General features: G+C 31.8%; 2 protein-coding genes across 4 annotated transcripts in view; one reads left to right on the plus strand and one right to left on the minus strand.

The window, feature by feature from the left end:
- Positions 1–14,072, plus strand: part of LOC123274982 (tensin-4-like) — a 213,405-nt gene that overhangs the window by 27,863 nt on the left and 171,470 nt on the right. The gene's annotated exons all lie outside the window — the stretch shown is intronic.
- Positions 1–14,072, minus strand: part of LOC123274981 (cadherin-23) — a 49,293-nt gene that overhangs the window by 3,393 nt on the left and 31,828 nt on the right. The window contains exons 1-6 of one of the 3 annotated variants that reach the window (XM_044742816.1): positions 13,273–13,689; positions 6,240–6,735; positions 6,012–6,163; positions 4,262–4,642; positions 4,060–4,189; positions 32–3,231 (exon numbers count right to left, since the gene is read on the minus strand). In XM_044742816.1, the coding sequence (XP_044598751.1) occupies positions 32–3,231; positions 4,060–4,189; positions 4,262–4,642; positions 6,012–6,163; positions 6,240–6,429 (4,053 nt within the window). In that variant the 5' untranslated portion in view covers positions 6,430–6,735; positions 13,273–13,689. Of the gene's footprint in view, positions 1–31; positions 3,232–4,059; positions 4,190–4,261; positions 4,643–6,011; positions 6,164–6,239; positions 6,736–8,228; positions 8,748–13,272; positions 13,690–14,072 lie in introns of those variants that run through there. The other 2 variants (XM_044742817.1, XM_044742818.1) reach the window with 2 other exon arrangements.

The following is a 14,072-nucleotide window of genomic DNA, read 5'->3' on the forward strand; positions in this document are numbered from 1 at the left end:
AAGTCTCAATTATCAATTGAAAGGATTCTACCTCATACATCTTCTGCGTTTCGCGGTCTAATGGCTGTTTAAGAGTCACGACTCCAGTTTTATCATCAATCTGAAATGACCTCCAATGACCAGCAAGATCTTGCTTCAGCCGATAGTGAACCTCTCCATTTAACCCAGTATCCGCGTCCTGGGCTTCGACTTGAATTATAGTCGAGCCAACAGTCACATTTTCTGGCACGCGGATAGTTGTGTTGTGCTGAGGACTCAAAAACACCGGAGGATTGTCATTGTAATCCGTAACACAGACCTTCAAGTACTTATTGTCTTGATTGGCTGGAGATCCAAGGTCACGAGCTTCCAATAGCATCGAATAGTTGCCGAACTTTCCTCTTAAAGAACTCACAGCTTTTATTTTGACTGTCCAATAGTCAGTTTGTTCTAGCAAAAACAAGCCTAGTTCATTTCCAGTTAAGATTCTGAACATTATCTGTCCATTAAGACTCGCCGGGTTATCAGCGTCGGTCGCTTTGATGACCGCTATTGCGTCTCTAATGTCATGAAACTCAGATATTGTAATACACTCTTCAGGTACTTCCATTTTAGGAGGATTGTCATTAACATCCTCGACTATTATTTCTATTTGTTTGAATGCATTTCGTGATTCTCCAGCCGTGTAACCAAATTGGTAGTTATCCCACGCTTCTATTATTATCACATAATTACTTTTAGCTTCCCAGTCAATTTCATTTACAACAGACAAAACTCCCGTCTCAGGATGGATTGCAAATCTTCCTTGTGAAGACATATGGTCCAATAAATAAGTTATTTTTCCGTAATCACCACTATCAGGATCTCTCGCTTCAATTTGTATCACCTCTGTTCCTATTTTTGTATTTTCTATGATCGTAATATTTGTAACATCGGTTATAAAATAGGGATTGTTGTCATTTTCATCCAAAATTTGAATGTAAACTTCCGACAAACTGGCCCGTTGGGGAACACCAGAATCAGTAGCCCGAACCGTCAAATTTAGCCACGAATATACTTCCCGATCAATTTTATTCGCAACAACCATTTCTCCAGTTTCTGAATCCAAGTGTACAAGATCAGTCGCTTCAGCCGGCCCTTCTAGCGAGTAAGTTATCGTCCGATTTTTGTCAGCATCATCAGCAACTATACTCGCAATGTGAACCCCATTTTTGCTGTTTTCCATTACAGATCTTCTATAAAACGGCCTTCGGAATTTCGGATTGTTGTCATTCTCATCTTCAATCACCACATTCAGTACCGCTGACGCAGATTGGCTTCCTTTTACAGCAGCCAGGTCTTCTACAACTAATCCCAACTTAATAGTCTCGACTCTTTCACGGTCCAGCAGTTTTACGACTCTCAGAAGACCGTCCAAAGCATTGAGCTCAAAAGCCGCTAGATAATCATACTCTTGAATTCGAATTAGCGTCCCTTCTTCATTTCTCGCTTCCGAAGAATTTGGATCTATTCTGTACCTAAGAATTGGAGCGATATCCGGGTCATTAGCTACAATTCGATGGACGTACGCTCCAACTTGGGTGTTTTCCCGAATAGAAACCGTCCCTGGATCTACAAAAACCGGCGGTTTGTTGTTCACATCAATGATCGTAATATTCACCAAAACTTGTGCAGATCTTTGAACGTCAGTTCCACTATCAATTGCAACAACTGTCAAAGCATACTTTGTAGTTTTTGGGGAAGTCAAATCAGGGTCTAAATTAGACCCTGGCGCAACTTTGATCAGCCCGCTTTCAGGACTGATGACAAATTTATCCCCCGCGCCGTTTTGGATCCGATAGACCAGTTTGTTGTTCGGCGAAGACAAGTCTTTGTCCCAAGCCTTAACTTGCAGAATACTCGTTCCGCCAACGAGATCTTCTGGGATGTTTTTCTGGTAAACAGCGCGTTCGAAAATCGGTTCGTTGTCATTCACATCCTTTAGGTAGACGATAAAAGGGACGTCTGAACTTAAGCTTGGAGTTCCTAAATCCCTTGCTCTGATAGTCAATTTCAAAGGACGGATGGAAGACTCTCTGTGGCCGGGAATCATTGGCAGTGCTTCAAAATCCATCGGAAAGGTTGGTCTGACAAATCCGTTTCTTGAATCTATGGTAAAATTCCTTGAAAACTCACTTGCAACTATCGAATAAACGATTTCAGAATTTTTAGTCCCATTCAAGTCGATATCAAACGCCTCGACTGTTATTTGGGACTCAAATTTTGCTTTGTTTTCCAGAAGAACAACCTCGTATTTATTCTGCACAAAAACAGGTGCATTGTCATTCACATCATCTATATTAACCACCAGTTGCACAGTATTGCGGTTTCCCCTTCCAAGGTCATCCCGAGCCTCTACCGTGAGATAATGCCGAGCTACGAGTTCGCGGTCGAACCCCGGGCCCGTTTGCTTCACTGTAATGATACCGGAGGTTGAATTCAGCTTCAAAGCATACGCAATGCTGCCTCCTAGATTGGTATATCTGATCCCCAAACTTCCGTAATTCCCACTGTCGTCGTCCAAAGCTTGGACCCAGGCCACAGTAGTTCCAGCTGGGCAGTTTTCCGGGACACTAACTTCGTAGACAGATTTCGAAAATTCAGGATAATTGTCATTTTGGTCCTTGATGTAAATTGTGACGGGGACTACGCTGAATTTTGGGTGAAACAGAGCGACTTCTTTGGCGACAAGCGTCAAATTTATCACAGATCGTTGCTCGAAGTCTAGCTCTGATGGATTTTTGACTCGGATCAAAAATGGTGCTTCGTTGATGCCCCTAGATGGCGTTACTTCAAAAATACCAGCGTCGTCGCCGATGAACATCTGGAAGGTGCCGTTAGATCCCAAGTCGTGGTCGTACACTTCGGGAATTGAATCTCCAAGGAAGTTTACGGGGGTGTTAGGAGGCGCGTTTTCATTTATTTCAGCCACATAACGATCGCTGCGGAATCTTGGAGTCTCGTCGTTTACATCCGTGAGAATTATAGTCACTTCTGTGGTTACTGAAGGCGTCGGAACAACTCGAGAAATTTCTTTAACAGTTATTTCTAGGATAAATGTTCCGTCGCCATTGTCCTCGGATTCTCTATCTAATTGAGCGCGTGTGAAAACGAGGCCCGAATTCGCGTCAATGTCGAAGAGGTTTCTGGGTCCTTCGGATATGCTGTATGATACTCGGTTGTTGATTCCCTTGTCGCCGTCGATGGCTCGGACTGTAACAAAAGACAAATCCTGAGTGGACAAGTTTGGGAAGAATGTAATATCTATACTATTAAAAAAATAAGCAGAATTTTATAGCCAGTGTATTTAGATGATAAGTATTTAGGCTGCATTCGAAAATGCTCTATCTCTAGGTACATAGATAAGAAATGACTTTGTATTTTGTGAACTATTGACATTTTTAAAGATATAAGCTCATCCTGATGTTACACTCGTCAAGACCTTTCATTTGAGTACCCACATCAATTTTTCATATATTTATATATATTATACATATGTATATATGAAAAATATATCAAAATGCATGTGGGTACTCAAATGAAAGCTCTTGATGAGTGTAACACCGGGATGAGCTTATATCTTTAAAAACGTCAATATTTCAGAAAGTACAGTTCAATTTAACATAATTAAGAAATGACACTGTATCTTGTGAACTATTGACATTTTTAAAGATATAAGCTCATCCCGATGTTACATTCATCAAGAGCTTTCATTTGAGTACCCACATCAATTTTTCATATATTTTATATATTTATATATATATGTAAATATGAAAAATATATAAAAATGCATGTGGGTACTCAAATGGAAGCTTTTGATGAGTGTAAAATCGGAATGAGCTTATATCTTTAAAAATGTCAATTGTTGAAAAAGTACAGTGAAATTTAACAAAAGTCATTACTTAATAAAGCAAAATTTCATTTATTTATAGTTCACAAGTCATAGCAGTCACATAGTGACTGCAAAATTGCTAGTATGTCTTAATTCAAGAAGAAAAGAATGGGATCAATTTGAAAATGATTGGTGGATGCTCAACAAACCTTGGAGAACGGAAGTTCCAATCTTTGCATTTTCGCTAATTCGCGCGACTGGAGTCATGGCAATGAACTCCGGCGGCTGATCCTCAACATCCTGGACTTTGACCAAGATCGCCGTTGTTCCTGTATTTATCTGAAGAAAAAAATTAATAAACAAATTGAGCTGTCAATTAGTTTCAGTAAATAAAATTGCTGTTTTACTCACTCTCCCATTAATTGCACGGTCGACGGCGAGGATCCTCAGCTGATAGAGGTATTTTTTTTCATAATCGAGCTTACCAGCGAGACGAATAACACCTTTACCGCTGACAGTTGAGATTGAGAACACATCATTATCTCCATCAAGCTCTTGTAGGTGGTAAACTACCTGACCATGAGGACCTTCATCAGCGTCCGTAGCTTCTACAGTGGTTAATATACCTGGTCCCGAGTCTTCCTTCACTGTCAGGGTCGTCGGGTGGGGACGAAAAGTTGGAACATTATCGTTAATATCCTCCACCAGGAGCAATAGACTCTGGGTAATGAAGTTTCCGTCGCCTAGTTTGTCATCGGTTAGCGTCAGGACTATTGTGTACTCGTCTCTTACCTGCAATGTTTATCTTATTATTTTTTTTCTCATTGTTATCAGGCGAAACTTAAAATTTAGAGGCTTTACAATTTATTTCGTGAATTCTACATATTTTTTTAAATTTATTTTTTCACTTCTAATTATTTTATTGAAATTAGAGATAATTTTTAAGAATATTAAGATTGAAAAAAAATTTTTTTTCGATTAATTTTGATCCTTAAATTCATTTTTTGAAGAAAATATAATTAAAAATAAAATTGTTACATAATATTTTTTTATTTCTTATAAAAATGCAAGAATTAAAAAATTTATTAGGCAATAAATTTTTTTTTTTTTTGTAAGAAGTTCAAATTTGTGATTTAATTGTTGCAAAAAAAAATTAAAATTAACTTTCAATAAATTTATTATTAAGTTCTATTTATTGTTTCAAAATATGAATTTAAAATAAAAGTAAATTTTATTTTGCACAAAATTAAAAACAAAATTGCAAGAAAATTAAGTTGAGTTTTAAAATATTTAGAAAAAAATCCTATATAATAATTGTCAAATTTTTTTTTTTTTGATTAATTTTAATCCTTAAATTCATTTTTTTAAGAAAATATAATTAAAAAAAAATTATTACATAATATTTTCTTACTTCTTACGAAAATGCAAGAATTAAAAATTTATTAAATAGTAAATTTTTTTTTTGTAAGAAGTTCAAATTTGTGATTTTATTATTGCAAAAAAAAAATTGAAATGAGCTTTAAATAAATTTATTATCCCTCTATTTATTATTTCAAAATATGAATTTAAAATGAGCCTTTTATTTTGCACAAAATTAAAAATAAAAATAAAAAAAATAGAAATAAAATTTGAAGAAAATTAATAAGTTCTAAAATATTTAGAAAAAAATCCTATATAATATTTCTAAAAGGCAAAAGTATATTTTGGAACCAATGTCAAGTTCGATTGAGCCCAATAATTTCCGGAAATGCCTTATCCGACTTGGTTGACCAATCTTCACCGAGTTTCACTTTAATGCGCTTGACAATGTTATTATTCCAACAATGTCGATTCGATTCGCGGCAAGTAGACTGCCAAGCTAAGCGTGACGGTCACAACGCTCTTTAGAAATAAAGACCGAACCCAAAGAAAGAAGAGCAAGAAGAATAAGAAAAGAGGATTGTGAGAGGTAGATGGTCTCTTTTACGGTACGAGAAACACGGAACCTCGCTCGCGCGGGTAATTGAAGTTAGCGAAGATAGTTGTCGAGCTAATACGACGTCGAACTGACTCTTTGTGCTCAGCTGCTAGTATCAGCTATTATCTAGTATCAGTGACATCTCGAATTAACCGGTCCAAGGAGCAAGTATTTTCCCATTCCGATAAACAAACAATTGCATACCTCTCTGTCCAGCAATTTGTTCAGATAAATATTGGCCTCCTGAGTCCCGACAGTCTCCACTCGAATTACGTCAGCTCCTGGCTGATCTTTAACTCCGAATCTTAGACTGTCGCCGTCGGGATCAATGCCTCTAAGTCTGTAAATTAAGCTTCCTGGAAAATGAAACAGTGGCAATTATTTTTTAATCCTTAATGATATAAAATTATTGAAAGCAAAAACGGTAATTACCGACGGGGGTTTCGGGTCCTTCTTTCAGTCTCACCACGATCTCAGTCTGTCCGTTTATGAGGAACTGCGGTGGGTGATTCCTAGCGAGACAGGGAGATACCATGCAGATCAGCACGCAAAACAGTTTAAGTCGTACCTTTCTTAAGGACATTAAGATCCCACAGAGAGACATTGTTTCCGTCAACATCATTTCACAACTATAAACTTATGGTTGTACTTTATCGTTAACATAATTCGTATTTTCACCATCTGTATGATTTTTATGCAACTACTCGGTGGTTGATGAAAACCACGCCTTGGCTTAGACATTAATATTATTATACTAGTTTATATGTTACAGAATTATTAAATTATAAAATGTAAAACTTTCGCTTGGAATGTAATAACCAGACTGGATGGTAGAGCCATTGAGAAGCTGATTAATTAGCCTTACAGTCGCGGTCAATTAGTCAGGAAAGTCTAAGGAATTCTCATGTTCTGCATCGTTTCATTGCACCTGAAAAGAATAAATATAGTGTAACGATTGTCGTGGAATTGGGTTACTTGGTAATATCTTTTTGTGAGGATTTTATTCATATATAAAATTTATTATTTCTTGAAATACTTTTTTACATAATTGATAATTACAATCAATTGTTCATTGTATAAAAATTATTAATTAATAATTGTTCGTAAAAAATTTTTTTTAAATTGCCATATCAAAAAATTCGAATTGTCTTTTGTCAATTTAATTTATAAATTGGTCATTTATAAATAGTATATTACACACCTAGGGAAGTAAAGTAAGAAATGTCTCAGATCACATGTAATTGTCAGCCGAGGCGAAGCCGAGGTTGACAAACATGTGATCTGAGGCTTTCTTATTTACTTCCCGTGGAGTGTATACTATTTTTTTGTCCGACGAAGGCGGAAAGCGGCAACTTTGTTTAGCGCAGCGGGACGAAAGTTGCCACTTTCCGCCCGGAGGGCAAAAATATTAATATATATTTAACTTAATATCACTTTATAAGCTAATTTTCAGGTTTCATAAAGTAATATATAATTTTCTTTAATAAATAGTGTTGAAAATCTTCGATAGATGGCGTATGGTCGCTAAATCGTATCAATAGAAGAGAGTTAGATTCAAAATATATAATTGACAAAATAAAAATAATTTTTTTTAATTCGAAGAACTTATTTGTCATTACTTTTTAATTTATTCAATTATTAAGAAAGTTTTTTACAATTGTCGTGGAATTGGGTTACTTGATATTATCTTTTGTTCGGATTTTATTCATATTTGTAATTTATTATTTCTTGAAATACTTTTTTACATAATTGATAATTACCATCAATTGTTCATTGTGTAAAAACTCTTAATAGAATGTTACTAATTAATAATTATTCGAAAAAAATTTTATTTCAAATTGCCGCTTCAGAAAATTTGACTTATTTTTAATCAATTTAATCAATAAATTGGCCATATATGGAAATATTAATATTTATTTGATTTGATATGACTTTATTTGCCCATTTTAGGCTTCATATAGTAATATATAATTTTTTTATATAATTAGTGTTGAAAATCTCCGATAGATGGCGCATGATCGCTAAATTTTCTCAATAGAAGAGAGTTAAATTCAAGATATAAAGTTCTAAGCTAAAAATAATTATTTTAATTCTTCTAAAAACTTATTTGTCATTAGTTTTTAATTTAAACAATTATTAAGAAGGTTTTTTTTTTTTAAATATATGGACAATTCTTAAACAAAATTATTTTTTTATTTTTATATACAGCTTTAAAATTTTTTTTTTCACGGGTAATAATTAATAATAATTTCCCTAATATTATAAAAATGCAAATTTGCTGGCGCCCAACAAAGTTAGCATGTATTTCTTCCATCCTACCGATTAAAACCGAGCCCGTTATTTAAACTGGCCTCTTAAACCATAAACTTTATTATTCCATATTAGCGTAAAAGTAATATAATTAACAACAATAATAATTACAATTAATTGGCTCGGAAATCCAGTATCATTTAACATTTAAAGTTATTAACTCTGTTTACAGTTCTGCGTTATATATTCAGAGACTGCTCCGCTGAATGCTCAATCACGACATAATAAAATAAAACGGTACCGAGATGATCGAGTTTGCGTGCAGTCTATTTAACTCTGTTTATATTTATTAACATTACACTTATAATTCCACGCCGGCGCAAAAAGAGTCGGCTCACAATAATCAGCAAGTAGTTTTAAGAGAACGCGCGCGCGTACACTGAAAATTATTACGAATAACTATCTCTCTTTAACCCCACGGATCTTTCTCTCTTTTTAAACAAGTTAAGTACTTACACTTACTCTTGTGATTCTCTGACACTATATGCGAGCCTGATACTCGGCGCACGTGAGCGCTCGCAGCTTGCGCACGTCGTGAGTGTATCAATCGCGTCATTTTCTTTCGATTCAATATCTAATTTTTGACTTTGACCACCGCAATCCCAATCAAATATCAGCTCTCTACTCCTATTGTCTCTTATCTAACGAGTCCTCTTCAACGGAAGGCACCGGTTTCGGTCCTCAATCCCTAATAACAACTCCTCAAGCTACTTTATCGTAAAAAAAAAAAAAAAAAAAAAACAATGAAGACAAATTAATTTTTTTTCAAAGTATGATTTGTCAAAAATTTTCCTGAAACTTGAAACGCTTTCTTCCCATCTTTTAGTCTTTAATGTCCGACGGAGTAATTATCGTTAATGCCAGCACTAACATCTAGGAATCTCAAGTGTGATGTGACGATGTACCTACTGATGTTGGAGTGAAAGCTTCGACACTGACATGTCGTTAAACTTGAAACAAGACACTTGTTAAATATACATTATGCTTGCCACCTATAATATAAATACACACCTGGACATATAACTAAATATGTTAACGAGTTTTTTTTTACTTAAAGCATTTCTAGAATCAGTTTGCTCGGTCATAAGTGCATTATTAGAACTTGAACAATAAAAATTGCATAATTGAAAACCACGAATTAATTTTTAAATTGGCCAGCAAATCTTTTATTTATTAATTTATTAAGTTAATTAGGCATTATAGTTTGTTATGCATATTTTTTATGGCCTTTTACTTAAATAGCAAACTGCATTCCTGCTATGTCTATTTGTTCGTCGAAGAAAGTTTGATCTTGCGATTGGATGTCACTGCATTGGGTGACGATCTCGATTTCCCCCATGTAAAGTAAAAGCGGTGATAATATTTTATCTCTTTGCATTTGCTAAATAACAGAATCTCAATGATTGCTTTTAACTTTATGGATTGTTTAACTTAAGACCGCGTTTGATAATAATAATAATAATTGCATCGCTCTCATTGACTATTCTTCTGTTTACGGCAAGAAAGTATCCAGCCGTAGCAAAACGCTAAATTATGTCCGGAAGCTAACTGATTTTAAGCAATTAGTAATTACTTAACTGCTTCTGGCGATTGTTTAAATGATAACTAAAACTATTAAGAAACTGTACTACTAATTAAATCGGTTTATTTTTTTTATACCCGTGGGGCCGGTGCATGGGGTCTCCGGATTTCCTTTTCAACTAGTGGTTAATGTCTTTTGGGTTTGGTATGGAAACGGAATAAAGGTTTTTTTCTGACCCTATTGATTTCCGGTAATTTAATTCCACTTTTTTTATATTTTATGAATAATTTAAGGTAATAAAATTTTTAAAGTAAATTTTAAATTTTATTGTAGCCCAAAAAAATTGAATTTTCAAAAATTATAATGTCAAAAATTAAATTTTTTTGTTTTTAATATTTTTAATGTCAATTTTATTACTATCTTTAAAAATGATTTTTATTCTAAGAATTTTAAGTCAAAATTTTGTTTTAAATTGTGTAATAAATATTTCTTTAAAAAAATAAAATAATAATAAATTGTATTCATTTTTTAAAGATTGATTTTTATTCTAAAAATTTTAAGTCAAAATTTTGATATCTAAAATTTATTTTAAATTGTGTAATAAATATTTCTTTAAAAAAATAAAATAATAATAAATTGTATTCATTTTTTAAAGATGAATTTTTATTCTAAAAATTTTAAGTCAAAATTTTGATATCTAAAATTTGTTTTAAAAATTTCTGATAAATATTTCCTTATAAAAATACAATAATAATAAATTTTATTTATTTTTTTAAATTAATTTCTATTCTTTAGATTTTTAATTTGATAGAAAAAAAATTCCATCCTTGTAAAAATTAACTTTCAAAAGTGCTGCTCGAAAGGATTTTAATTTCTCTATTTTAAAACTTTTAAAAATCTTGATTAACCCTTAAAAAATTTTTTATCGATTTAATTTTTACACAAGGCCAAAAAAAAAATTGAAACTTTTGATAAATTAACCGTTGAAAAAAATTTAAAACTCCAGTTGGTTATTTCATTCGTATTCAATGTCAGAGCCGGACAAAAAAAATGCAGACGGACTACAATCGATTGCCACATGACCATCGCGTGCATCAAAAAGTTATCATGGCAGACAAGGGGGCCACAAACTCTTTGGTAACTTAGGCAATAATCTTCCGTAGAATTTTCCGTAGTTAACCGACAAGCCGGAAGCAACTCTCACTCAAAGAAGTTTATTCAAGTTTTCAAATAGAAGTATGGATCGTTTATAGTTCTACCTTCACCCGAGCATTATTATTATTTTTTTTTTTTATTAAAAACAAATCTCAAGTCTACAATGCGGGCGAGTCAATGCTCTAAATCAATACCTGTTTTATCTAAACACACAAATTACAAAGATAATCTGGGTATATGTTGAACTTGGAATAATTGTGTTTTAGGCACGTGACGTCATTTCCCACACCTGTCATGCGTGTATCCCCCAGTGATAGTTAACATATATATAACAGAGAACATACGGGGTACTGCAGACAACACACCACCGTATGTTGTATCCGTCTCGCGAGTCCCACCCCTACTGTGAAAACAATCGTTGCGTGACGATGTTCCGGACTTATATACGTGACATAATGAAGCAAATGTTTTATCTATACAATTCCACTCAAAATGATAGTAGGAATTTATTTATAATATATTTTTTCATAAACTAATGATACCTTTTCTAGAAAGCAACTTGTCAGCTTTAAGAGGCGGGCTCTTATTGTTATAAATGTAGCTTTATTGCTGTTATTGTTTATTGGGTTGTGTAACTCACGATAATTAGAGGTAATAGGTATTGATTAGACTCGGGTTTGATTGAGTAACTTAGTATTATATTTAACTCAATGCACTTATGTTGAAATTTTTATAAATTACTATCTTCCATTTTAGAGCCAATAAGTGGAAATTATTTTTTTTGACATCTAATTTAAGTTTATTTGGACAGAAATCGGTCAATTTTTAATTTTTTTTTTGGTAGATAATTACAAAAATTAGTACTCTAATTGAAAAATTTCCAGTTTTATCTTAATAATTAAATTAAGTAGTACCAAAATTAAATTTTAACTTTTCTAGTATTTTTAATATTCTTAAATTAAATTTTTTATGATTTAAAATTTTTAATTTTTAATTCCAATGTTTGATTTTAATTTATTTTCATAAAAACAATTCTCAAAATTAACATTCTAATTAAAACATTATTATATTTAATTCAATGCACTTATGTTGAAATTTTTATAAATTACAATCTTTAATTTTTATTAATTTTAGAGCCAATAAATGAAAATTATTTTTTTGGACATTTTATTAAGAGTTTTTTAGACAAAAATCGAACTTTTATTCAATTTTTAATTATATTTTGTTATATAATTCCAAAAATTAGTACTTTAATTAAAAATGCTCCAATTTGAATCAATAATTTAATTAAGTAGTACAAAAATTGTATTTTAATTTTTCTAATACTTTTAATACTCTTAAATTAAATTTTTTACGATTTAAAATTTTTAATTTTTATTAATTCTAATTCCAACGTTCGATTTTAAATTATTTTCACAAAAAAAATTCCAAAAATTAAGATTATAATAAAACAAACTCGACTATTATCTTTATAATTCAATTAAGTAGTACAAAAATTATATTTTAACTTTTTTAATATTTGTAATACTCTTAAATTAAATATTTTATGATTAAAAATTTTTAATTTTAATTTACTTTCATAAAAAAATCCCAAAAATTAAAATTCTAATTAAAAAAAAACTCGACTTTTATCGTTATAATTTAATTAACTAGTACAAAAATTCTATTTTAACTTTTCTACAATCTAATATCTCAATTACATCACAATTATCACTAATTACTTCTCTTTAATCGTTCTATTATTAAGATAACAATTTATCGTAACTTTGTATCCTTCTAATTAGGAAGTAAACCAGATTTACCACAAAAAAATCATAATAAATTATTGTTTTTAAATATCTATAATTATTTATCAATTTCAATTAAATCCGTGTTAATTTAATTCATATTTTTCCAAAGATATCCGACCAGTAATGAGAGTAAATTAAAAAGAGAGTATATTTCAAAATAACTCTTCCAATTAATCTTTTTAATATAATAAAATAATTAATAGCAAATTCCAAGCTTTAAAATGTAAATATTTAGACCACGTGATTGATTGCATGCTATTTATTTTAATAATTTATTTTTCTTTATCTGATCTTCCGGAAACTCTCTAATATTTAATTTAAGTTCGATGAATTAATACAATCGATAACAACTAGTCGTAAATAATTAATTGCTTGTATTAGCATTGATGTTAAATTTTTTCCAAGCAAAATAGAGGAAACACATTCATAATAAATAGCAGGAATACGAGTTATGATTATAAATAATAAGTCATAACTTCGCGAGCAATGTGAGCTCGATGAGTATTGCGTTCACTCGGTACTAATTGCATGTCAGTTGATTTGTGTGGCATGGTTGGATATGATAGACATTACAGCAAGTTGATCTAAATCTAAATTACAGCTTTTTAATTGTAAAAATATTTTTTCTTTCACCCCATTTTAAATAAAAATTTTTTTTTAATTAATAAATTGATTTTTTGATACTTACATTTGTTAAAATTAAAACAACAATCACTTAAATTTTTAAATTTAGCGACACAACACATTAATTAATCACAAATAAATCCAAAATTGAAACTAAAAGAGGGAAAAGCTAGAGAATACTCCTGACCGCTCGTAGAGTGCGGTATCAACTGAAAGTTTAACTCAAGAGCCGCGCGTTGATTCCCCAGGCTGCCGCGTGGTTCTTCATTGCATGTGTGATGGTGGGCACTGACCGTGGCTTAAGCTGGGCTCGCTAATATTAATCTATATGGAGTTTTTATTCAACCAGGCGTGGACCGTCTTCCGCCACCTTTGGCTGGACATCATGTGTGGATGATAACTATCTGATAGTCTGTTTAAATTTCTCTTTAATTCTATTATGACCAAAAAATAATGTATGTAATAATAATTAATGACTCCTTATTATTATTCTTACAGAGAATTATCTATTGTAATGAAAAAAAGAAATTTGTTTATTTCACTCCTTTTTATTACCATTTATTATGTGTTTCTTAAGTTGGTCATTGTTTTATTTAATGTAATTTTATATTTAAATTAATGTAGAATATTTTTAATAAATGTTCAGTTGATTTTTTCTACAAATTTTAATTATTTAAAAAACTAGCAACGTTGCAGTCACTATGTGACTGCCGTGACTTGTTAACTATAAATAAATAAAATTTTGCTTTATTAAATAATGACTTTTGATAATTGCACTGCAATTTCTTAAATATTGACGTTTTTAAAGATATAAGCTCATCCCGATGTTACACTCATCAAGAGCTTTCATTTGAGTACCCACAT

This window comes from Cotesia glomerata, linkage group LG1 (assembly GCF_020080835.1).
Source record: "Cotesia glomerata isolate CgM1 linkage group LG1, MPM_Cglom_v2.3, whole genome shotgun sequence".
Taxonomy (NCBI): Eukaryota; Metazoa; Arthropoda; class Insecta; order Hymenoptera; family Braconidae; genus Cotesia; species Cotesia glomerata.